The 23,451-nt window shown below is 47.3% G+C and overlaps 7 protein-coding genes across 7 annotated transcripts; 4 read left to right on the top strand and 3 right to left on the bottom strand.

Moving 5' to 3' along the window:
- Positions 1-162: 162 nt before the first annotated feature.
- TREMEDRAFT_24714 (uncharacterized protein) lies at positions 163-1,103 on the top strand (the record flags this gene model as incomplete). The annotated part of the gene is made up of 5 exons (XM_007000471.1): positions 163-223; positions 297-606; positions 652-822; positions 869-970; positions 1,016-1,103. The coding sequence occupies 5 exons, from the start codon at positions 163-165 to the stop codon at positions 1,101-1,103; spliced, it is 732 nt and encodes a 243-aa protein (XP_007000533.1).
- Positions 1,104-1,564: 461 nt separating this feature from the next.
- On the bottom strand, positions 1,565-4,735 carry TREMEDRAFT_24823 (uncharacterized protein; the record flags this gene model as incomplete). The annotated part of the gene is made up of 10 exons (XM_007000487.1): positions 1,565-2,284; positions 2,455-2,624; positions 2,669-2,963; positions 3,017-3,714; positions 3,760-3,837; positions 3,882-3,941; positions 4,025-4,103; positions 4,151-4,278; positions 4,325-4,453; positions 4,507-4,735. Coding segments are annotated over 10 exons (2,586 nt in total), but the record flags the coding sequence as incomplete, so codon positions are not given.
- Positions 4,736-5,377: 642 nt separating this feature from the next.
- Positions 5,378-6,363, top strand: TREMEDRAFT_56136 (uncharacterized protein; the record flags this gene model as incomplete). Its single annotated transcript, XM_007001022.1, has 2 exons — positions 5,378-5,723; positions 5,773-6,363. Coding segments are annotated over exons 1-2 (623 nt in total), but the record flags the coding sequence as incomplete, so codon positions are not given.
- A 655-nt stretch (positions 6,364-7,018) lies between these two features.
- Positions 7,019-7,830, top strand: TREMEDRAFT_26586 (uncharacterized protein; the record flags this gene model as incomplete). Its single annotated transcript, XM_007000711.1, has 4 exons — positions 7,019-7,222; positions 7,266-7,409; positions 7,470-7,556; positions 7,636-7,830. Coding segments are annotated over 4 exons (630 nt in total), but the record flags the coding sequence as incomplete, so codon positions are not given.
- A 141-nt stretch (positions 7,831-7,971) lies between these two features.
- TREMEDRAFT_72993 (uncharacterized protein) lies at positions 7,972-9,646 on the bottom strand. The gene is made up of 5 exons (XM_007002127.1): positions 9,440-9,646; positions 9,202-9,387; positions 8,779-8,925; positions 8,412-8,573; positions 7,972-8,234 (listed from the first exon to the last, which is right to left on the bottom strand). Exons 1-5 carry the CDS (start codon positions 9,505-9,507, stop codon positions 8,009-8,011), a joined length of 789 nt encoding a protein of 262 aa, XP_007002189.1. The 5' UTR covers positions 9,508-9,646; the 3' UTR covers positions 7,972-8,008.
- A 9,390-nt stretch (positions 9,647-19,036) lies between these two features.
- Positions 19,037-21,368, bottom strand: TREMEDRAFT_59306 (uncharacterized protein; the record flags this gene model as incomplete). Its single annotated transcript, XM_007001545.1, has 4 exons — positions 19,037-20,381; positions 20,425-20,776; positions 20,823-21,257; positions 21,308-21,368. The coding sequence occupies 4 exons, from the start codon at positions 21,366-21,368 to the stop codon at positions 19,037-19,039; spliced, it is 2,193 nt and encodes a 730-aa protein (XP_007001607.1).
- A 1,540-nt stretch (positions 21,369-22,908) lies between these two features.
- TREMEDRAFT_59305 (uncharacterized protein) lies at positions 22,909-23,226 on the top strand (the record flags this gene model as incomplete). Its single annotated transcript, XM_007001544.1, has 1 exon — positions 22,909-23,226. The coding sequence occupies one exon, from the start codon at positions 22,909-22,911 to the stop codon at positions 23,224-23,226; it is 318 nt and encodes a 105-aa protein (XP_007001606.1).
- Between the last annotated feature and the right edge of the window lie 225 nt (positions 23,227-23,451).

Below are 23,451 nucleotides of genomic sequence, written 5' to 3'. Positions count from 1 at the left end.
CACATTCAGTGTACAGTGTTTTGCAGCGTGACGCGGCTGACGCAGATTTACTTCTCCAAATCGCATCTAATTGTCTTGACTCATTCGACAACTATTTAAAACCCCGCATTTCTCTTTCTTTTCCCATCTCCTCTCAATCATTCTGACATCTCTCCCTTGCAGATGTCACGTGAAGACAGTGTCTATCAGGCTAAGCTTGCCGAGCAAGCGGAGCGTTATGAAGGTGAGCTCATAGTTCCCCCCCAGTCACAGACGTGTATCACCGTCATTATCACGTTCATGGAGGCTGACGCGAGCAGAAATGGTGGAGAACATGAAGACCGTCGCGTCCTCTGATCAGGAGCTCACCGTCGAGGAGCGCAATCTCCTTTCGGTCGCCTACAAGAACGTGATCGGGGCCCGTCGTGCTTCTTGGCGTATCGTGTCCTCCATCGAACAGAAAGAGGAATCCAAAGGCAACGAGGCTCAGGTCGCCATGATCAAGACGTACAGGGAAAAGATCGAAGCGGAACTGGCTAAAATCTGCGAGGATATCCTGGAAGTGCTCGAGAAACACCTCATTCCATCTGCCGCCACTGGAGAGTCCAAAGTGTTCTACCACAAAATGTGAGTATTCGTCATGACATCCAGGTGCCGCGTTGACATCGTCAGGATGGGAGACTACCACCGTTATCTCGCCGAATTCGCCACCGGTGACAAGCGAAAGGAATCCGCGGACAAATCACTCGAGGCTTACAAGTCTGCGTCTGACGTCGCCGTCACTGAGCTGCCGCCTACGCACCCTATCCGTCTCGGCCTCGCTTTGAACTTCTCGGTCTTCTAGTGAGTCAACTTGTTCGGTCGACATATCTGCATGCTCATGTCACAGCTATGAGATCCTGAACTCACCCGACCGAGCTTGCCACCTCGCTAAGCAGGCTTTCGACGACGCCATCGCCGAGCTTGACACGCTCTCCGAGGAGTCATACAAGTGAGTATATCTTTGAGGTACTGAGATCTGTGCTGAAGATCCCAGGGACTCGACTCTCATCATGCAGCTGCTCCGTGATAACCTCACTCTCTGGACTTCTGACATGACTGGTAAATCCTCATACAAGTTCTGATATACTAGCGCTGACGATCAGCGGAGGGTGCAGAGACTGGGAACGTTGAGAACGCTGGCTCGACTGAAGAAGTCAAGAACAAAGATGCTGCTCCCAAGGAAGAGGCCGGTGCGGCGGCTTAGAATGTGTATCTCGGTGATCATGGCTCTGGCGCATATCGGGATACCGTTCTTTTAGTCTTTACCCCTTTTGTCACGAGGTCCCTTTTTCATCCCCTTCTGCACTCTTTTTACGTAAATCAAGCTACCCGTTCGTCTGTCGATGAATTTCATTTGATCAGACGGGAATGAAGAGTCATGAGGCTGATACGTATGTGAAGTATGGATAGTAGTGCTGTCAGTCCTGACTGATGATTGTTCGAGGAGCAAGAGATGTCAGAGTGCTGTGACTGACTGGCGGTGAGAAGGGCCACTCAACCGATGCTATGCGTACATGTCACGTATACATTTATATACTGTTCGTTACTGCTTTGTCAGTTTCTTACCAAACGCTCCGAAATTCATCCTCAGCTTTCTCCCACTGATCGGTGTGCCCTCCCTCTTTGTATCCTTCCCTCCTGCGACCGGACTCTGTGGAGTCGCTGTCGCCGGTCTCTGTTGATTCTTCTCCACTTCTCTCCGTTTGGCACCTACCAACAACCCAGCAAAACCTTCATCTTCCTCTTCCTCTTCCTGTCTTTTACTCCGCATACGCATAGCCACGCTACTCAAATCTGCATCCAGATCCGTAGTGGTAGGTGTGGTAGGTGTGAGTCGTGGTGAAGCGGCTCCTGAGGAATCAGAATCGGAACCATCATCATAATCCAATCCCAATGCTGAACCTTCTCCACCACTGATGGGTAAAGGAGCTGATGATCGGATATTCCGTTTTGGTGGAGGTCCACCTTGTGCTCTAGGTCGACGTTTGGGTGGTTTATCAGATGAAGTGACAGTAGGAAGTTTCGGACCAATCTCTTCTTCGTCAGAAGCATTGAAATAATCTTCTTCTTCAGCTTCTGCGCGTCGAGCGGAAGTGTCAGCTTCCGGTACATTTGGAGGTGGAGGGGGTGGAGGTTCGTTATTCTGTTCCCAACGTTGAATGAGACGGATGATAAAAGGACGAAGAAATGGTCGAGTGGATAAAGAGTCAAGTCGAGTACGGTAAGTTTCGAATAGATAATTGATGACGGGTTTAACGTTTTCCTAAAACTCGTTAATACTTGAGATACTCGTATTGTCTGTCAGACTTCAAAGAGCTGGGCAAGATGAGATTGGCTAAAGCGAGAGATGAGAGTGGTTGGTGGTATAGAACGGAGAAGAGGATGCAAAGAAGAAGAAATAGGTGAACAAGTTATTTCAGGAACCAGACTTACCCTCCGTATAAGATCCAATACATCCATACAAGCTGAACTTAGCATGTTATCCCTTCCACTCTCTTTCTCCAATATGTCCAACACGGGTCCCAAAAGATCGTTTTTCACAAAATAACGATGTATGAAATGATTAGGTGTTTTCAAACACGCCTTGATAAAACGTAATGTAGCTGAATCATCAATTGAAATTCTGGAAATCAAAGAAAAGGCTTACCATGCCGTAATGGTTTATGCTTTAGATGAAGTAATGAAACGACTTTAGGAGAAATAGGATTTGACAAGATAAAATATGAAGCTCTATGAGCATGTATGAGTACGCAGAAAGATAACAGTTCGACGAGATGTTGTATCAACGAACTTTGTTCTCTTGTAGGTCGAAAAGGAGGATCCATGATAGTTGTGATATTTGGTAAATCTGAGATAGGTTTGAAAAGTTGTGAGGAACATGATTCGTAAAAGTACGCAGTGAAGATTTCCGCTACGTGACCTTCTTTCCGTTGTAAAAACGACTGATTCAAGTCAGTCAAATGTCGATCAGTGACCAAAAAAAATCAGAACTCACAGACTCTTCAGGAGCAGTGTCCAATAATATTCGCATAGACTCTGCCATTTGACTCATTAAACCGAGGTTTTTCGTACTGGTAAGAAGAGATATCATTTCCGTGATCAAAGTTGGTCTTTTTGCCTTTTCTTCCTTCAACACATGAACCCTGACTCCGTTCACATCATGTTCGACAAGAAGAGTGAGAATCTCAGCTGCTGGATGTAACAATTGAGCTTCTGATCGACGAAAGGCCCATTCACAAACGATCAGCAAATTATGTTCGATGAGATTACGATATAAAGCGAGTCGGTTGGGTAGTTGTAGTCCTTTACCCATGAGCATCAGTTGGTGAAGGAACAACACCACATCGCGTTTACGATCGTCCAGTGGAGATGGTGGACCCGAAGAGTTGGAAGGTGCATCAAGAGGAAGGGATTGGAAACCATTGAGAAGTTCAGGAAGGAAATTAGATTCGGGATGTTGAATATATGCGATGATATCTGCTTGATTGAAAAAGACGTAACCGTTGAGAATGTTGAAAGTGGGATCGTCTAGCATACGAGCAAGCACAACATCTTTGAGATATAATAAGCGATAAGTTTGATGGATTTTGGTACGGATGGTGGCGTCTTTTATCTCGACTATTTGACGGAATCGTGCTGTGTCTTGATAAAATTGACGATAAGATGCTTTGAGTGTAGGGAAATCTGGATCATCTAAATGTCAGCCACAGATCAATGAGATCGTCAAGATCATCTCACATTCTAACATCCCGATGACACTGAGGAAAACGTCATCTTGAAGGATGTATTCGAAGATACCGTTATCATTGAAAAGTACTCCACATCAGCGATATCACACATGAGCAGGAGGGAAGACTTACTTATAGTCTGCATCAAAGCACATAAAGCGTGGAGGTCGTCTAAACTTTCCAAATCTTCAGCTTGTTCAAAAACATTCTTGAGTTGTTTGATATAGTCCTGTCATGTATCAGTTACGTCATTCTTTTGTCAAACGATTGAAAACTGACCTCATTGATGATGTGAGCCACCACTCGTTCCCTGACAGCGGGAGACTTGGCTTGCATACGCAGCATCATCTCTTGCTCTCTGATCCGTTAGTGCATCCTGATTTTTGGCAAGAAGTCATGACTGACCTGATATTAGCCAAGGTGGGAGGTTGCCAAGTCAATTTCGCTGGTGGTTGACTATCGGATGATCCTTCGAGAGGTGGAGAAGGCGCCATTGGTGAAGAACTCGAAGGTATGGATTGATCTTCGTCTGCCAATATGAACAACAAGATAATCACTGAAAGGAGAACACTTACGAGGCAGTCCGTTCAAATGTTTTTGAACATCGCAGATGAACTGCCAGATGTCCTCGCATCCCTCTGCATCTTGAAATGATAATGCGATGTCAAGGTTCGACTCGGGCTCCGTCCACACTATCAACGTATCTACCGATGAGCGGTGTAACTAAAGAGGTGTGAGATTTAAATATTTCACACACCTTGTTGTCGTGAATAGATGTCCTCCTTTTCCACTCTAGCAGTGAGAAGAAATTCGTCATCCTTGACGAACCCGCCGGGCCCTTCGTTTCCTTCCCCCTCGGAAGGTCTATCACCGGAATCCTCAATCTCGACAATGATTAATGCCAAATTCTGAGAACCGTCGTAAACCCCTCTACAGTGCCCTGTCCCTCGATCAAACCACTGAGAAGCTCGCAGTTCGTAAACCTGGTCGAGGATCAGCGCCAGACTCCATCATCAACGGGCAGTCCGTATCACTACAATGGAATCAGATGGTATGACCGATGTAGAGAATCATCGGCTGGCGTCTTGATGAGATATATAGAGACTCACCTTGACCCTCTTGCCAGCGTTCGGCGGTCCTATCTCCCTCATATCTTCTTCCGCTGCTTCTTCCTCCCTACTCGGACCATTAATGAGTGCCATCTCCTCATCGATAATCACCTGATCATTTTCCGCCCCAATCCCTTCATTGACATCATCTCCTCTCACTAACTCCGGGCCCACTTCCCGCTCAGCCTCCTTGTTTTGCTCTTGTGGATGCCCTTCATCGGCGAGAAGATTCGCCGACGACGTTGTCGCCTGCAGTCCGGTCATGAGCCATGAGTCTGGGTTTCCTACCAGTTTCACCTCGAGCTTATGGTCTTACTATGTTGTTCTCTATCGTGAAAGTGAGTCCTCGGATGAGCAGTCTGTGCAGGGAGAGCGGACAGATTGAACGATAAAATGAATTGGTGTCGGCGAGGATTTGGAGTGAGAACCGCCGTTGGCTGAGAGAGAATTTGATTCCGCTTTCAACTTCTCGCAACATCAGATGAGTTGAGTTTAGTTGTATCTTTGTCCCATTCGTCCCCTATACCTTCCCTCCTCACCTTAATGACCCATCCTCTTCCTGTAATCCCACTCTTGAAATCAGTATCGAACATCTGCTTTCATGACTGTGCCCTTTCACCAGCACGAAACCCGCCCAGAACTGCTCATTAGTCGAAACTCAGATCTCCTTTCAGTCATACTCCAATGCCCGCGGGGAAGCGAAGAGTCTCCTCCCAGTCCCTCTCATCTCACTCCAATCTTCCCGTTGATAGACAAAGATCTCTCAAGAGACAACGAATCATCACTGAATCTACCTACGACGGTATCATTTGGGGGTTCAGACGTTTGTTCTCCCTAGCCGTATCTCCTTTCAATCATCCACCAGGTGAAGTGTTTTTGAGCTTTGCAGCTCTAGAGGAGGCTGACAGTGTAAGCTTCAGCTCGGCTTCCGCTACAAAACGGTCACAGGACCATCCCTGAAATGAGGGAGATCTCCTCTTTGGACCAGCTGAAACCTCATCCGGGAGGTACCCTGGCTTTGCTACAAGAGTCCGAGTCTCCTCCTGAAAAGTCCGATGTCATCGACTTGACTGGAGAAACCGACAGTGAGGACGACCGATCAAGACAAACACAAGACGAAGCCGATTCATCCTCATCTCAGGCTGGACCAAGTCGTCTACCCCCGTCCTCTACATCCTCAGTCGGTTTCCCTACTTCCCATGACACACCGGAGCTGTTCAACACCGGCTCCCTCTCACCATCACGTCAGCGTCTCACGTCCACTTCTCGAAAACTGCCCCGTCGCCCCTCTCGTCCTAACCTCTCTTCGAATGAACATCCGTTCAGAAAGTATGGTTGGTTGTCAAATACTTCTGAGGATCCATTCAAGACGTCTTCCAACAAGTCGAAGGCGGTGGGCAAGAAGAGGGATCAAGCCAAAGACGCACGAAAAGCAGTCCAGAACAGACTACAAGATCTAGTGCAAGCTGGCTCACTGGATGAGAAGCAGGGTCAGAGACTGGTGCAAATTTACCAAGGGTCGAATCCGCAGAAGAAACACCAGCGTTCGGGTATGTCTGCTATTCAATGTCATACAAAAAGCTGATAGCAGTTCGTTATGGACAGGACTCAAAATCGGAATTTGCGAAATTGCTGCGTGGGAAGTCTTACCAAACGCTGGAAGGTGCAAGGACATTGGAAGAAGTTGTCAACAAGTCCACAGCGGTCCGTGCATCAAAACAGAGTTATGATCGTGCTGATAGAAAGACATATCACCCTGAGCTGAGGTATGGGACCGGTAAACAGGCGGAAGATTTGGGGAAGAGACAGTGAGTGGTAGCTATAGTCAACCTTTCGGTACTGACAACACAGGCGAGCACCAGATCTGGACAAATTGTTCAAAAAGCTTGAACTGGAACATGAAGAGGAAGATCGAAAGATCAGAGATCGTCTTACACCTCGACCGCCCAAATCCCTCACGCCCAATCAGAAATTAGTGGTACGTCGGTTCTCTCTCACTACCCACGTCTTTTGATCCATCCTTGAGAATCTTCCATCTTGCTTCTCATTGTCTTCTTGTCATATCGCCGAGCATTCACCTATACCCAAGCCGCGGCTGACTTCCAGGTCCAAGAAGCATTCCGGAATCGCGCTTACAATGCTAATCTGAATAACTACATCGTCAATCACAGCACTCTTTCCCGGCTTAGACCAGGCGCGCCGGACGAGTGGCTGAACGACGAAATAGTAAACTTTTACGGAAATATGATCATGGATCGAACGGAACGTGAGGGAAAGCGTAAAATCCATTACTTCAACTCTTACTTTTATTCAAAGCTTCAACAGGGATACGAGAAGTCAAAGTTGCACAAGTGGACCAAGAAGGTAGAATCGAGATCACTTTGCATTTTATTTTCTTACTGATCAGAAGGTTGATATTTTCGAAAAAGATTTGGTACTATTGGTCATCAACATAAAAGGAGTACATTGGACGGCTGCTGCGATAAACTTTGAACGCAAGCGTTTTGAATTTTACGACTCGATGAATAATTTGCAAAGAGATATTTATGCCGTATGTTTTCTCTTCTGCCTCGCAGTATTTGTGGGCTTTAGCGAAATGCTGATCCATCAGAATTTGCGAGAATATGTCGATTGTGAACATCGTAACAAAAAGGGTACTCCTTTCGACTTTACCGGTTGGACAAACGCTTGGAACCCTGTGAGTCATTCCCATCGTTGTTATGATACACACTCTCAGGTATCGACATTTTGATGAGGTATCCTGTGCTGACTCGTAGGATGCTCCTTCGCAGGATAACGGTTCCGACTGTGGAGTATTCGCTTGTCAGACCATTGAAGCTTTGGCAAGAGGCAGGGATTTGATAGATGATGGGTTTGAATTTGACGCTAGTAACATGCCATACCTTCGATATCTCATGGTGTATGAGATTACCAAGGGTAAGTTGGAGGAAAGATGGCCCAAAAGTAGATAAGATGAAAAGATCGTCTTGTCGTATGTACGAGGAGGAAGTCAGTGTTAATGCATGAAATGAGTGGTTTATCTTGACATCTCTCAGTCTGCAAGTTCAGAGATGACTCCCTGTGGTTCTGAGAAGAACTAAGATGCTACAAGGTGCATGATGTGGATATTCCTATTTGTGCAGATGATGTTTATGTCTTCGAGAGTGGTACTCCAGATGAAGTCGGAGAGTTTGATGAGTCATGATGTTGTGGAGTACTTCTGGTGTTCGTCGTTGTACGTGGTCGAGCATGTAGCCACCGCATGGTCAGATCGGCCACTATGCTAACGATGAAGACCCAGAAAACCGGAGGTATGGAGTCGATGATTTTAGAGACTCTCGTCGTTATGATGAGATACCAGTCTACGATCCAAGCTCTATCCATAAGTTCATTTCTTCCTCCCAAATTTCTTCAAACGTGTTCCTCGTCATCTCGGCATCAGACGACTTCAACTTGATAATCAGAGACGGTGGTGAAGCGTTGGAAACAGGCCAAGAATCAGTAGCACAGGGTTACGAAAAAGAATGTAGAGAAACATAAAGGAAAGACTTACCGATCACCATCAGGTCCATACCTACTGTTCCATATTGGTAAATCTTTCCATTGTTCTTTCTCCACAAACTCCGATAATCTATCACCTTCAGGGTGTACATGTCGTGGAGATAAAAATCGAAGATCATGACCGGAATTAGAAATGAAAACGAGATAAGGTGGTCTGATATGTTAACAGGACTTCAATTGTTAATCATTGTCCTACTTGCTGACCGTGTATGAATGACAACAAAAACATTTAATGTGGTGATTTGACTCATATAGAGTTCGAGAAATTACATACACTACGGAAGGGGAAACGTACAGAGAGAGAGTGAGGTGGGGAGTTATGATGGAGAGAAAGGTAGGGAGAAGGGAAACCAACTAACCTGAAAAGAAGCCATCGCATGGAAATGTAAGTTTCTTCTATCAAATCCACTCGACCCCATTTAATACCGAGTGATAATTCTTGAGAAGCCAAAGAAGCGTTTGTGTGCATCTCTAAGAAACGAGGTGACAATGGGTCTTTTCCATGACTAAATGATCAGCCAATGACTATTTCCCCTCCCGTTGGCCGCTTAAGGTCTATTTTCCCGCTACTCCATCAACTGTCAGAACTCCAGACGTATAGAGAGCATGTAATATCTTCTTACTTCTCTCTATATGGGCCATAAGGATGGGTTTGGGTTTGGGTTTGGGTCTGGGTCTGGGAATGGGTCTGGGAATGGGTCTGGGAATGGGTCTGGGTCTGGGAATGGGAATGGGAATGGGAATGGGGCTAGGTCAAGTCTTTGTGGGAAGATCAAGCTCACACCAAAATCACCCATTCACCATCCGTCAATAACTTCTCATAGTTATTCCTCGTGATACGAGTCACGCCAGCCGCTCTGTCGGCCTCATCACGAGCTAACAAATCTTCGACTGGGGTTTGTCCAAGGGCCACTTGGAATAGACGTTTAGCAGTGTTCAACAATGATGAAGACTTGGTTTGAGATTGCCTCCGGGTCAGCACGAATGCTTTTTTCAAACATTGTGAAAGATATCGCTCACTGGGCAGTGCAAAGGACGATCAGGTGGAAGAGCCAAACCAAAAGACTGAAGGAGACCGTGATACGCATAATATGTCGGAGGTTTCACCCACAGTCGAGTGAAAGAGCAGAGACAAGGGAGGAATGTGGTTGTGAATCGTCGATCAGGGCTGTGTGAAGGAATCTTTCAATCGAAACTGACCGGCCACATGCCCGGGGTTTCCTTGTTGCTCCTTGCCTCCTTCAGGTCAAAGACAACAACAAGGTTGTGAATGTGTCTTTGGCAATGACCAGAGTAAGGAATCACAAGTACCATGACGTCGTTTCCCGAACATTTCGGCAAGTTAGGAGAGATCAAAGCGAACAAGGCCCGGCCGATTCGGCAGACAAGTTGAACTTGGAAGCTTGGCACTGCATGCTCAAGCCCAGGCATTATATGGCGGACCCGTCCGCGTCCGTCCGCGCGTCCCAGCCAAACTTTGCTTCCGCCCGGACGGGCTCGGTCCGCCCAAAATTCCCCAAAGTGGCAATTGTCCCGCTTCTGATAATCTGCGTCCTAATGAGTCCGCCTGCATTTCCTAATTCAATTAGAAGAGCTATGTCGTATAATTGAAGTTATACTGCCAATTGCCCTTCAGTTATACGACATTGTTTTCTTAATACATTAGTAATCTTTTTCAAGCAGTCAATGATACAACTTCTCTTGAATTAGTTCTTCTTTTCGTTCAATCTCAATCCTTTGCTGAAGTCTCTATATTCAAGTATCACTATGCCTCGTCATCTTAAAAGTAACCCACATTCAGAAATAACTCACCCTTATAACAATCCTCAAGCACAACATGTTATAGACGAAACAGTGGAGCTAGGAGAGTTTATTTTGTCTTCCAACAGTCGAAAACAATACAGACCTCGACAACAAAGGTGGAAAGAGTGGGCTGATAAGCAAAACTTCTTTGAACGGTGAGTAAAGGACTCTTCCTTGCTCAAATTTGCTAATTCCTGCAACTTCTTGCTCAATTGTGCTATTTTGAGCGGACTCGTTGTCATGAATGACACTATCAAATAATGACTTGTCATAATCACAAGTTCAAACCTCCACTCTCATATCTTCCTCTGCTCTCAAGCCTATCAGGCGTAAACTCCAAGTCTATCTTTCCTCTGCTCTCAAGCCTATCAGGCATCAACCCCAAGACTATCTTTCCTGTGCTCTCATGCCTGACAGGCATAAGCCCCAAGTACTTCTCTAGTTTCTCTTTCCTCTGTTCTGATGCCTTGTAAGGCATAATCTCTCAGTCTCTTGTTCTCGCAGCTCTTCTATGTTCTGCATAGTTCCTCATAGTTCCTCATCGACCACCTTCGACAAAGTCACCGACTTCCGGCGCATCACGTAGGATATCATAGTAGGACGTAGGTAAACGCAGATATGGCATCGTAGGATCTCAGTGGTAATCGGTGGGATGCATGGCAATGCATGCAGGACAGTGCAGAACGGTTCAGAGCGCTCGTATTCCGCAGGTCTGCACGAGCCTCTTGGAAAAGGCTGATTTTAGTATTTAAACCCTATCTAGTGCTGTAGTTTTCTTCTTCAGCAATGTATCTTTTCAATTCCCTTACCCTCGTTTGATAAGTCACTCAGTTGGTTCTAACCCAACCTCTCGAACCCTCGGTACCCAAGGCAGTCACCAAGGTCCACGAGCCAGAGACTAAACCCCTCAGTTCCTAAGGCAGTCCTTTGCTACCGCAGTCTACCCGCAGGCGTGACACTCGTGTTTGATGAAGAAAGGAGGTGCCTTTATAAACAATCAAAGGATGTCAGCTGATCTATAGCGACATCGTTACTCCTCAACATGCGCTGTTGTTTTTATATGAGGTTGTTTTGCAAGGAAAAGGCAAAAAACAAAAACATGTACTTTCTGCTGCTGAAATTGACAACAACATGCTAGATGAGGCTGAAATCGAACCGGAGGAGCTCACGACAGAGCAAAGACTCGAGGAAATCTCAAATGATGATGAAAAACGAATTTTACATCAAACTCAAGCAGAAATCGACATGCTTTTGAAAACAGTTCCTTCTTCATCAAAAAATACAGCCAAATCAGGTGAATATCACTGTTTTTAAAGCAGTAAATAGCTAATAGTCAAAGCTTTAGACGTTATCTTAAATTGTACAATTAGTCCTAGCACTATTCTGTCATGGGTCGCTGCTCTTGTTAATCTCTGGCAACAACAATCAAAAAGAGGAATCAACAAGACTTCTTCGCCCCGTAGCATCTACGTTATGACAATTGTGAACATATTAATCAAATTTGACCAACGTAGAAAGAGATTAATGTTCGCCGACAAAGGAAAACGTAAGTGCACATGTTTTGCTTATAAAACGGTCAGCATTGATAAGTAGAGCTTTATTATGATGGCTATGAAAGTACAACGCAATTAAAACGTTCTTTTGAGCATTACATGGCTCGAAATAACGAAGAGGGTATCAGAGATGCTTTAGCGCAATCATTAGGAATATTTGGCATGTTAAGAGGTGATAACCAGCGCAGTTTACTCTTATCGGACATATCCTCTGAAATTTCTAGCAGAGAAGGCCCGACGTCTTGTTTATTCGTTGTATTGGTCATACAATCAAGCAAAACAAACTCTTCCGGTAAACCTCAGTACACTGCGTTTATCAGAAACAAAGATTTAAGAATATGTCCTGTCTTCCACTTAAGTCTTTACTTATTTGCACGGTAAGCCGTATTTAAACCCAAGTCCTCGATATATACTAAATTCTAGCTTTTATTGTGGCTCTTCACCCGCAGGATTTCCAGATATGTCAGCAAGAGCTAAATGGTACGATTTACCACTATTATGTGATGGTAAATTACGAACAAAACCGATTTCATACGATACTCAACGAAGAGCAGTTAGTGATGCGCTACACGCCGCCAACGTTCACACATATCAAAAAACACATATAAATAGACGTTTTGGTGCTCGTTTAGCCGAACAAGGGGGTGCAACATCAGAGGAAATTGCACGAGCCGGACATTGGGCACATTCGGTTCTAGAAAATCACTATTTAACGCATATTCCTCGTCGACCGGTGCGAGCTCTTGCTGGTTTTTCTATTGAGGGCAATAGTTTCTTTCTTTCGAGAGATATTTCGCCTCCTGCAACCCTTCTACGCAAAGTTTTTCCTGAAATTGAGAAATGGTGAGCTTAAGTCGCGATTTGATTCCCACTCTTGCTAGTTTGTGCTAAAATTTGCTAAATTTTGCTATTTTGTGCTCTTGCTGACTCTCAAAGGATAGGAATTCTCGATTCTAGCGTACGTCCGGAAGAAGAGCTTACTAGTCGAATGTTTCTTCAAACAATGGGTCATCTCCGTGAATCATTTCTACAAGATATCGTACACGTTCGCAAATGGTTTCCATCGCTTTACATTTTCAATCATCCTCTTTTCAAAGACGAAGAGTTCTTATCCTTTGAGGAACAAGCGATTACTAGAACGATTGCCAATGAAAACAAATATGATGATCGTATTGTGTCACGAACTACGTCGTAACATCCCTGACAACCGCCATCACCGACCCTCCTTTCACCATCACCGACCTTCCTTTTCACCACTACCAACCTCCACTCGAACCACTGAGACCAACTACGGCTAAGTTACGAGAACCAAGAGGGGATTTGTCACGATAACCCCGCCTAGCGGGGAACTACGGCGAAGTTAGGGGAAGGGAACCGAGGGAGAGCAGAACAGGGGAAGGTACGGCGAAGTTGAACGAAGAGGACTGAGCGTGAGGCAGTGCAGGAGTTGAGGGACATTCTACGAGAAGAGAGGAGTAGTATAGATAGTTTACAGATCGCTGAACTTCTTCAGCGATCCTTGATTGTTGTCAGTAGCGAGAGATATATTCAGTAGCTACAACCTTCGAATTTAGGAGAGCTACCACCGAGCAGTTCAACGTACTACGGCGAAGTTAGCCGCAGTTCATCGACGATCATCTTATCAGTTTACCACTCGACGAATCACTACGGCGAAGTTAGCCGTAGTTCCTCGACGAGTACCCTGTCTTAGTGAGACAACGACGCCCCACTTCGACGTAGTTAGCCGAGGTTTGTCGACCGTCGGTCAGTAGAGGAGAAGAAATGACGTCTTTGACAGTATCAAGGATCGCTCTTACCGACGACCCGTGCAAACCTCGGAGAAGTTCGAGATTGTATGCAGCCAGAGAGGAGAATTACAAGAAGTATGAGTAGACCGGGAGAAACAGTAGAGGAGACGGAGAGGAGGATGTTAGAGGAATTAAGACAAAGCTTGGGACCATTGCCTGGTGCAATTGATACCCCCGAAGGATCAACTCAAGGCGATGATTTCTATCCACCCCTACCTTTTGAACCACCTCCCCAGCAGACCGGACTACCAGAACCACCAGCGGTGAGGACAGGTTCCGAAGGTTCGGGACAGACCCCACGACCAAGGGAAGGGAACACAGGAGGTAGGCTAAGTTCGGCCGGGAGCGAAGTAGTAGGAGGAGCTGAGGAGGAGGCCACAACGCAGAAGATGATGCTGGCGATAATGAACATGATGATGGAGATGAATAAGGATATGATAGCAGAAAGTAAACGTCGAGAGGAGCAGGAGAAGAAGAAGGAACTGGAGACGGTTGGGGGAATAGTCGAGGGGATCTCGGAGGGAGTACGGCTCGCCATTGGAAGGCAGGCTTCGGCGACCCCAGGAGTTGCTGAGATGAGTGGAGGGATAAAGCTTCCCCTCCCAGACCTGTGGAGGGGCGAGAGGTCAAAGCTCACGGCATTCATCTCAGAATGTGAAGTTCATTTCGAGATCAACACCCGCAAGTTCCCCACCGACCGAGTAAAAATCTTTTTCATGATTTCCCATCTACGCGATACTCCTCTTCTTGCCGTCCAACCGGACTTGCCTAAGGACGACCCCCCCGAACACCTTCTAAACTATAAGAAGTTCATCCAATATCTCAAAACCAATTTCGGAGACCCTGACGAAGAAGGAACCGCCGCAAGGGGAATAAATGAGCTCCGACAGAATGGGTCGGCTTCGGCGTACTTCGCCGCCTTTCAACGATATGTAGCGGTGTTAGGATGGGGTGATGATGGAAACCTCGTGGACCGGGCAAAGAACGGACTGAAAAGTCACCTACTGGATGAAATTGCTCGCCATGGAAAGGTTTTCAAGACCGTCCGAGAATTAATTGAGTTCGTGGTCCCCATGGACAATCGTTTGCATCAACGAAAGGTGGAGAAGGAGAATGAGAAGAAGAGGAAGGAGGTAAAGGAACAGGGGGAAAGGAGAGAGGAAGTAAATCGAGGAGGGGAGCGGGGGAGCCAGGAGAAATGGCAATCTACGGCGAAGGTCGAGGGCGTGCAGCCTAGAGGCACGAACGGGGGAAGGGCGATACCAACGGATGTAGACGAACTAAATCGTCGTTGGCCGAGACCCAGTGCTGATGAGGTTTTAAAGCGTCGAGAGGAAGGGAAGTGTACTGGATGTGGAGAGAGAGGGCATTATAACCGGGATTGTCCTGTAATAGCGGCGAAGATCAAGGCAGGGATCATCCCCTTGCGATCTTTTGGACAAAATGCTGGAGTAGAAGGGAGATTTAGCACCGGGGGGAATGCCGTCCCTCTTGGGGACAGGAAGAAGATCAATGCAGTCGGAAGGGAGGAAGCAGATGTTGGAGAGCGGGGGATGGACGAGGAGGAAAAAGATGGGGACCCGTCGCGATAGGCGAGACTCGGCGGGTCCGCACTCATATTCTCTCGGCCACTATTCCTACCCCCAGTAAAAGGAAAGAGCTGATGAGACCAGGTAAATGTGTATATAAATCCGTAAACACCACTCCGAAATGTATAAACGACTGTCATACCCTAATCCCTTCCACCTGTAACAACCAACCCAAATCTAATGTGTATGTCAACGGAGTTGAACTAACAGCCTTGTGGGACACTGGAGCGACCTGTTCGTATATAAGTCCCAAGGCGGCCAGGAAGATTAGGAAGGAGAAGAGGAAATACCCTGTGAGTGTACCTGTTCACATGTTCGATGGCTCGGTTAGTGTGGCTGGACCCATTACGGAGTTTGTCGAAGTGAGTCTGGGTGTTGAGAATTAGGCGAGGTTCGCCCAATTAAGCTGGATGTTACCACCCTTTGCGACGCGGATGTCGTGATAGGATGGGAATGGATGAAAGAAGAAGGGGTGATCCTGAATGGGGGAGCGAATATGATATCCTTCCCTATTCCCCAGACGAACAATGAGGAAAGCGCAGTGTCCTTTCCCCTACCCTTGCCGAGTGAAAAGGAAGAGTTATCCTCTCCCTTTCCACAGACGAAAGATGTTGCGGTCCTGGCAGCCATAGGGCTCAGGACCCGAACCGACGAGACAGACCTCCGAGGCGAAGATGAGCTCGAAGAACTGAGCCCGGAGGAACAAGACGAGTTGTTCCAGGTAGTTCCTGAACAATACCACCAGTACATTGACGTGTTTAATCCGAAGAAGGGAGGAGAGACCCTTCCCCCTTCGAGGTCCTACGATTTGAAGTTTGAGCTTAAGGAGGGGGCGGACCTGAAGGTCGCCTCCCTCTATGCTCAAGGAGAAGATCAGAGACGCGCGCTGAGAGACATACTAGATCGCGAAATCGCCGCTGGCCGAATTCGAGCCAGTAACTCGCCGTACGGCTCACCGATGTTTATGATACCGAAGAAAGCCGAGGGACAATGGCGAATGGTTATCGACTACCGAAAACTGAACGAAGCGACCATACCAGACGCCTACCCCCTCCCATTAATAGGCCAGATTACCGAAGAACTTGGAAAGGCAAGGTACTTCAGCAAACTAGACCTAATTGGGGCATACCAATTGTTGAGGGTGACAGAAGGGCATGAACACCTGACGGCCTTCAGGACACAGTATGGTATGTTCGAATCTCTTGTTGTTCGTGATGGGCTGCGAAACGCCCCTGCTGTCTTTCAACACTTCCTGAACGAGGTGTTTAGAGAACTGCTAGGGAATGGAGTCGTGGTCTACATTGACGATATCCTCATTTATGGGAATACATTGGAGGAATTACGAGGAACTACGACGAAGGTCTTTGAGGTGCTGCGGAAAGCGAACTTGTACGTGAAAGCTAGTAAGTGCGAGTTCGAAAGAGATTCGGTGGTATTCCTGGGTTTTGTGGTCTCCTCTCGAGGTGTATCGGTTAATCCAGAGTACATTGACGCCATCACATCCTTCCCACGTCCAAAGAATCTACGAGAGTCGAGGGGTTTCATTGGAGTCGTGAGCTATTACAGGCGTTTTGTTCCCAACTTCTCGAAGATTGCTAGACCTATCAATGATTTGACGAGGAAGGAGGTACCGTTTGTGTGGGGAGCAGAACAGGAGTCAGCCTTTAAGGAATTGAAGGCTAGGATGTGTACTGCGCCGATGTTAGCTCACTTTGACCCCACATTGAAAACCATATTACAGACAGATGCCTCGTTCTTCGGCTGGGGTTTCATAATTTCGCAGATTAATACGGCTGGGCAAGAGCACCCAGTCGCCATCGAGTCAGGCGCGTTCAATACGGCCCAACTAAATTACACGGTAGGAGAAAAGGAGTTCCTCGCCGTAGTTGAGGGTTTCAGAAGAAGAAGACACTTACTACTGCAGGTGGAAACCACGGTCCTTACCGACCATTTAAATCTCACTTACTGGATGGAACCGAAGCAACTCAGCCCACGTCAAGGTAGGTGGGTAGAAGAGTTAGCTAACTTCAGATTTAAAATGGTTTATCGACCAGGGACTCAAGCAAGCCTTCCAGACGGGTTGTCTAGACGGGCGGATTATCACTCGGGAAAAGGAAGTACCATGATACAAGAGAGTAACCTTATTCAAGGTCTGCCGAAGTTCGACGAAGTTGACGCCACCACGTCGGAGTTGCACCACCTCCTTCGAGCCTTGCAAGGGACAAGGGAAATGAAGGAAAAGGATCTTGTCGAGCCTATGGATCTGATACTTGGAGTTCAGGAGGACGAAGACGTAAAGGAGGTTAGAGAGGAGTTATTAGGAGTTATCTGCGCTGAGTGTTCTCATCCGACGTGTCATGATAATGTACTGGAACCAGGATCAATCACCGAGCTACGCCGTAGTTCGCGATCTCCTCTAATACTTCGTGGAGGGTGGACCCAGAGAGGTTTCCTCGCATTCGACGATCGCACTTATGTGCCGAACTACGCCGACGCTCGACTAAAGATCATGAAGATGCGACATGACTCGGCTTTGGCTGGTCACCCAGGTTCGGCGAAGACCCTTGAACTAATCCTAAGGGATTATGTTTGGGTTGGAGTAAGGAAGGATGTAGAAGACTATGTCGCTGGTTGTGCGGTATGTCAGAGAGCTAAGACTAACAGACAGAAGCCTCATGGAGAACTTAAACCCCTACAGGTAGCAACAAAACCTTGGTCAAGTATCTCGATGGATTTCATCGAAGAGCTCCCAAATTCCCATGGATATAACTCTATCTTAGTGGTCGTGGATCGACTGACAAAATGGGCCATGTTTATCCCAACCACGACGAAGTTAACTGCAGCTGGGCTATCAGAGCTGATAATGGACTATGTGGTGGCCCAGCATGGGTTACCAGAGAGTATAGTATCAGACAGAGGATCGAAGTTTACTTTGAAGTTTTGGAAGAACTTGACCGATAGTCTCGGGATAAGACTACATCTTTCTACCGCGTATCATCCACAGACTGATGGACAGACCGAACGAACGAACCAGTCCCTGGAATTATACCTTCGAATCTTCACTTCCTACCAGCAGAACGACTGGTCGAAGCTACTTGCCCGAGCTAGCTTTGCTTATAACAACACCCATCATTCCGCGATAAACAAGACCCCATTCTATGCGAACTATGGGTACCACCCTCGATGGGCTGAAGAGATTAAGGCTAGTGAAGTCGAGGTACCTGCTGCTACAATAGCAGTAAAAGACCTAACTGAAATACATAAGGAATGTATTGAGGGGATTGAGAGAGCTAATGAGAAGTACGCCGAAGGATACAATAGGAAACACCGAACTACGCCGAACTTCGTAGAAGGTGACCTAGTGATGCTGTCATTAGAAAATATCAAGACTAAGAGACCAATGAAGAAGTTGGACGTTAAGCAAAGTGGGCCGTACAAGGTAGTACGGCAAGTAGGTTCTCATGCTTGTAAACTGGAATTACCAGGAACGATGGCAGGTATCCATGATGTATTCCATGTTTCTTTACTCCGTCCCTATCACCCTCCGGTATTTCCTGGTCAGCAAGCTGAACCACCTGGCCCAGTAGAGGTAGATAACGTAGGAGAATCATGGGAAGTAAAGGATATTGTGGACTCGAGAGTAAATAAGAGGTCAGGGAAGTTAGAATATCTAGTGGAATGGTTAGGTTACGAAGGCTCGGATGACGCAGTATCATGGGAACCAGTAGAAAATGTGGACGGAGCTAATGACATATTGGCGAAGTTCCACGAACTTCACCCGGATAAGCCGACGAAAGGACGAGTGGTGAGATCACGAACGAGGAAGTAATTCATACAACTGGTACAACATTAGCTAAGTACAACTCACTGCTGCGAACTTCCTCCCTGTTCTTCGTTTCCCGGTGCAGGACCACTCCCAGAACTACTCTCAGTAACCTTCGGTCCCACCGCCCGTCGGAGGGCCCGAGTCTCCTTCCATGCTGTATTAAAGGCGAGAATGTGAGCGGAGTGGAGAGCAGGATCACGAGCGACACTCAGACTAGGTGATTTCCACAACTGACGAAGTGTTCTAAGACAGTCTGCGGGAAGAGTTAGGATATCGAGGAAAGCACCATCCTGAGAACTGAGTCGAGCTGGTTGAGATGGTCTTAACCAGTCTAGTGTAGGGGGGAGCATATACTCAGTGGGGTTCAGGAGGTAAGGAGAGTCGAAGAGATTGCGGTAGAAGTCGCTCATGTCCGTTGTGAGCTCTCGGGAGACTCTAGCTAACTCAGTTCGCCCTAATGGCCCTATGTCGGAGGAGTTCACAAGAGTTGCCATTGTCCGAGAGAGAGTATTCATCGCAGAGACCAGCTTCACACAATATTCGACAAGCTTCGCCGTATCTCGTCTATTGGCTTGTAATTGCGTGGTTAAGCCAATAATGACGGAACGGAAGGTGGCTAATTGTTTGTCCTCCTCTGGTATCCGGGGATCGAGAGCGATAATGGGGTGGTCGAGGGAAGGAAGGATTTCCCCTGGTAGCTGAGTACCTTCGTCTTCCACCACAGCCGATTCGAACTGGACAGCTTTCTTATTCTTGCCTTTCCCTTTCGAAGATTTCGGAGGAGTTTTCACAGGAGGGGCAGGAGTTGAGAGCCCAGAAGCAGGAGGGACAGATGGTTGACGGCTTCGGGTCCCAAGGGCAGGAGGGAGACTTGAAGAGAAGTCCTCTTGAGTTGAGACAGGAGTGGGACGGCTCCTGCTGGGACGAGACGGAACGGCAGAAGGAGTAGCCGGGAGACGAGATGGGCCAGCCACAGGAGTAGAAGGCCGAAGAGCGGCGGAAGAAGCACGACGAGGAGTGCGACGGGACGGACCAGCCGAAGGAGTGGCAGGGAGACGTGACGGTCCGGCCACGGGAGAGTTGGGCAGGCGACGGGCGGCGGGTGACGGCGAGGTGGGGCCAGGAGAGGAGAAGTTCGCCGAAGGAGAGCGCGAAGGATATTCCCCATCTTGGGCTGTGGGGAGACGGCGGCGAACAGCGGCGGACGGAGTGTAGGGGGGACCGAGGGGAGCAGAAGGTCTTGGAGGAATGTCCCGAGCGGTGTTGGGGGGACAGAACGAGCAGGGACCAGAAGTGCAAGAAGCACAACGGGACCCGCGATTATGAGGTTTGACCGGTCGTAGACACGGCCACTTCGCTCTCCCATACGTGATAATTTCACGGCTACTAATCAGCAGACGTATAAACTTCTAGGGAAGGAACTTACCGGCATCTATCACACGACTCTTCGATACTGGCGACCTCCCATCGCTCCCTTTCATCGATGAACAACTTCCATAGCCTATCCTGCTCCCGCAACGACGCCTTGCGGGCACTCCCCGGCTCGTGGGAAGGGGAGGGAAACAATTCAGCCTGTCCTGTAGAGGACCGAGGGGTCTCTTTGACCCGTTTCGCCGAAGGAGGGGTAACTTCGTCGTGGGCGGAAGGGGAGCGGCGACGTTTCTCGGCTTTAATTTCAGCCAGAGCATCCATCTTCTCCTGATACGCAACCCGTTTCTTCCCGAAAGAAGTCTGGAGTCGTACGCGGAATTCGGGAGAACCTTCATTATCGCGAACAGCTACATGTCAGCACTTACGAACAGGGTATATGACAAGAGGACATACGGCTTAACTTTTCCAACTCTGACACCCACGTTTCTCTATCCTCAAACAGCGCTGGATCACCGAGATCAACACTGAGGATTTCCTCATCTTCATCGACCTCACCCATCTCATCATCCTCATCTGCACCACCCTTCTCACCATCATCAACCAACACACCCGTCTCTTCACCACGACGAGCACCATCCATCTCCTCATCGTCATCATCATCGATTTCTACCACAGTGGCAGTACGGCCTGACGGGTGCGGAAGGCCAACAGGAGCAGGTCTGACCTCCTGTTGGCCAGAGGAGAGAGGGGTCGTGACCGCAACAGGGGACGCGGTGGCAGAAGGAACTGCAGCGGAGGCTGCAGCAGCAGAAGGCGAGCCATCGGTGATGGCTAGGGCTCCAAAGCCCATGGACGACACATGGCGGGGAGAGTTCCCCTGCTGAGCGACTAGAACAATCAGCGACAGAGTAGCTTATAGACAGTACGAAGAGACTTACGAACAGCGGCAAAGCGATCTGCGAAAAATTTATGGGCGTTGAGCTCCGGACGAGAAGACATTTTGTTGAGATATATCAAATTGATATGTTTGGTATGGTAAAGGCTGAGAATCGATAGACGATGATAGTACAATTTAGGATTGGTACTGGGAAAGAAGAAGAAGTGGGCCGAAGTACTGAGTATTTAGTATGACTGATACGACTACTCGTCGTCAGGGCGCTGGTAACTTCGCATAACAAGTTGTCTCAGCGACAACAAACACCATGGCGACGATCAGAATTCCCACGCTACGTGTCTCACATTCATATAAGTTAGGGATACGCTGACGAACTTCGACGAGGTTTGTTGTACCCCAAATCCTCTGTCTCACTTACAATGTAACTACCACAGGGTAACAACAAGCAACCACGATGAACTTCGACGAAGTTTACTGTCCGATTAACAACAAACCATGGTATCATCTACCAACAACCGTTATATGACAAATTGTGTTTCCTGCAACCTGCTGAGTGTCTTTTTCTTCATTACATGCATACGAAGCTCACGAGGACGTTCGCGCCTAAGGAGGGGGCGACTGTCACGAACTACGTCGTAACATCCCTGACAACCGCCATCACCGACCCTCCTTTCACCATCACCGACCTTCCTTTTCACCACTACCAACCTCCACTCGAACCACTGAGACCAACTACGGCTAAGTTACGAGAACCAAGAGGGGATTTGTCACGATAACCCCGCCTAACGGGGAACTACGGCGAAGTTAGGGGAAGGGAACCGAGGGAGAGCAGAACAGGGGAAGGTACGGCGAAGTTGAACGAAGAGGACTGAGCGTGAGGCAGTGCAGGAGTTGAGGGACATTCTACGAGAAGAGAGGAGTAGTATAGATAGTTTACAGATCGCTGAACTTCTTCAGCGATCCTTGATTGTTGTCAGTAGCGAGAGATATATTCAGTAGCTACAACCTTCGAATTTAGGAGAGCTACCACCGAGCAGTTCAACGTACTACGGCGAAGTTAGCCGCAGTTCATCGACGATCATCTTATCAGTTTACCACTCGACGAATCACTACGGCGAAGTTAGCCGTAGTTCCTCGACGAGTACCCTGTCTTAGTGAGACAACGACGCCCCACTTCGACGTAGTTAGCCGAGGTTTGTCGACCGTCGGTCAGTAGAGGAGAAGAAACGACGTCTTTGACATATTGCTCAAGCTTTGCCAATTCTACATGACATTCTACAAACTCAAGCTCAAGCACAACAACAAACGTCACATGATATGGTTTCACGCATTGAAGAAGTAAATAAAAGCCAAAGACAAAATAACGAGCAAATTCAGGCGGTCTTGAATGGAATTGCATTAATACAAAACGGTCTTAGCAGTCCACTCCTTTTTCCGCCTATATTACAGTCTATCTTACGTGAAAACCAGTCTTCGAACTCCGGATTGACAAATACAAACGAAGCAAGCACTTCATTGACGACTTTGCCAAATGAACAGCTTACAACTTCTACTACAAACTCGTTCTTGGCAACTACATCTTCATCTTCCCACAATATAAACGTTCAAACCTCTATCCAAACCAGTCTGCTATTACCATTTACTATGAGTAGATCAATTCAAACGGTTCAGGAATTATGGCAAGAGTATCTCTTTGGTATTAATGGTCGCCCATCAATTAAAAGTCAGTACGAAGATAACCCTAATGGACTGAAGAATGCAAGCGAGACCAAAAAACGTTTTTATAGAAGACGTATTAGCATTATTCGAGCGGTTCGACGTTTAAGTGAGGCAAGAGCAATAGAAGATGTTGAAGCAGCGAAGGTTTGGGATAAACATAGACATACTTTACCAAATCCATCTTTAGACGCCTTACAACATTGGTTGAGTAAAGCATCAGCAGAAGAACTCATATCTGTTTAGTATTGTACAGTAATATATCTTCTTGTGTAGCATTACCTTAGCATAAGTATCACCTTGCAAATTCCTGCTCTTTTTTGCTCATTCTTGCTACTTTCTGCCAATTATTGCTCGTGAGTGCTAACTGTGGTTAAAATTTCTTTACTCGTAGCCAAGGGCGTTGTAGAACAGTCAAAGGAGTATGAAACCTCACAACGGATATATAACCTGCAGGAATTAGGACCACGT

The sequence above is a fragment of the Tremella mesenterica genome (genome assembly GCF_000271645.1).
Source record: "Tremella mesenterica DSM 1558 unplaced genomic scaffold TREMEscaffold_1, whole genome shotgun sequence".
NCBI classification, from domain to species: domain Eukaryota; kingdom Fungi; phylum Basidiomycota; class Tremellomycetes; order Tremellales; family Tremellaceae; genus Tremella; species Tremella mesenterica.
This window is presented reverse-complemented; position numbering and strand designations above follow the sequence as displayed.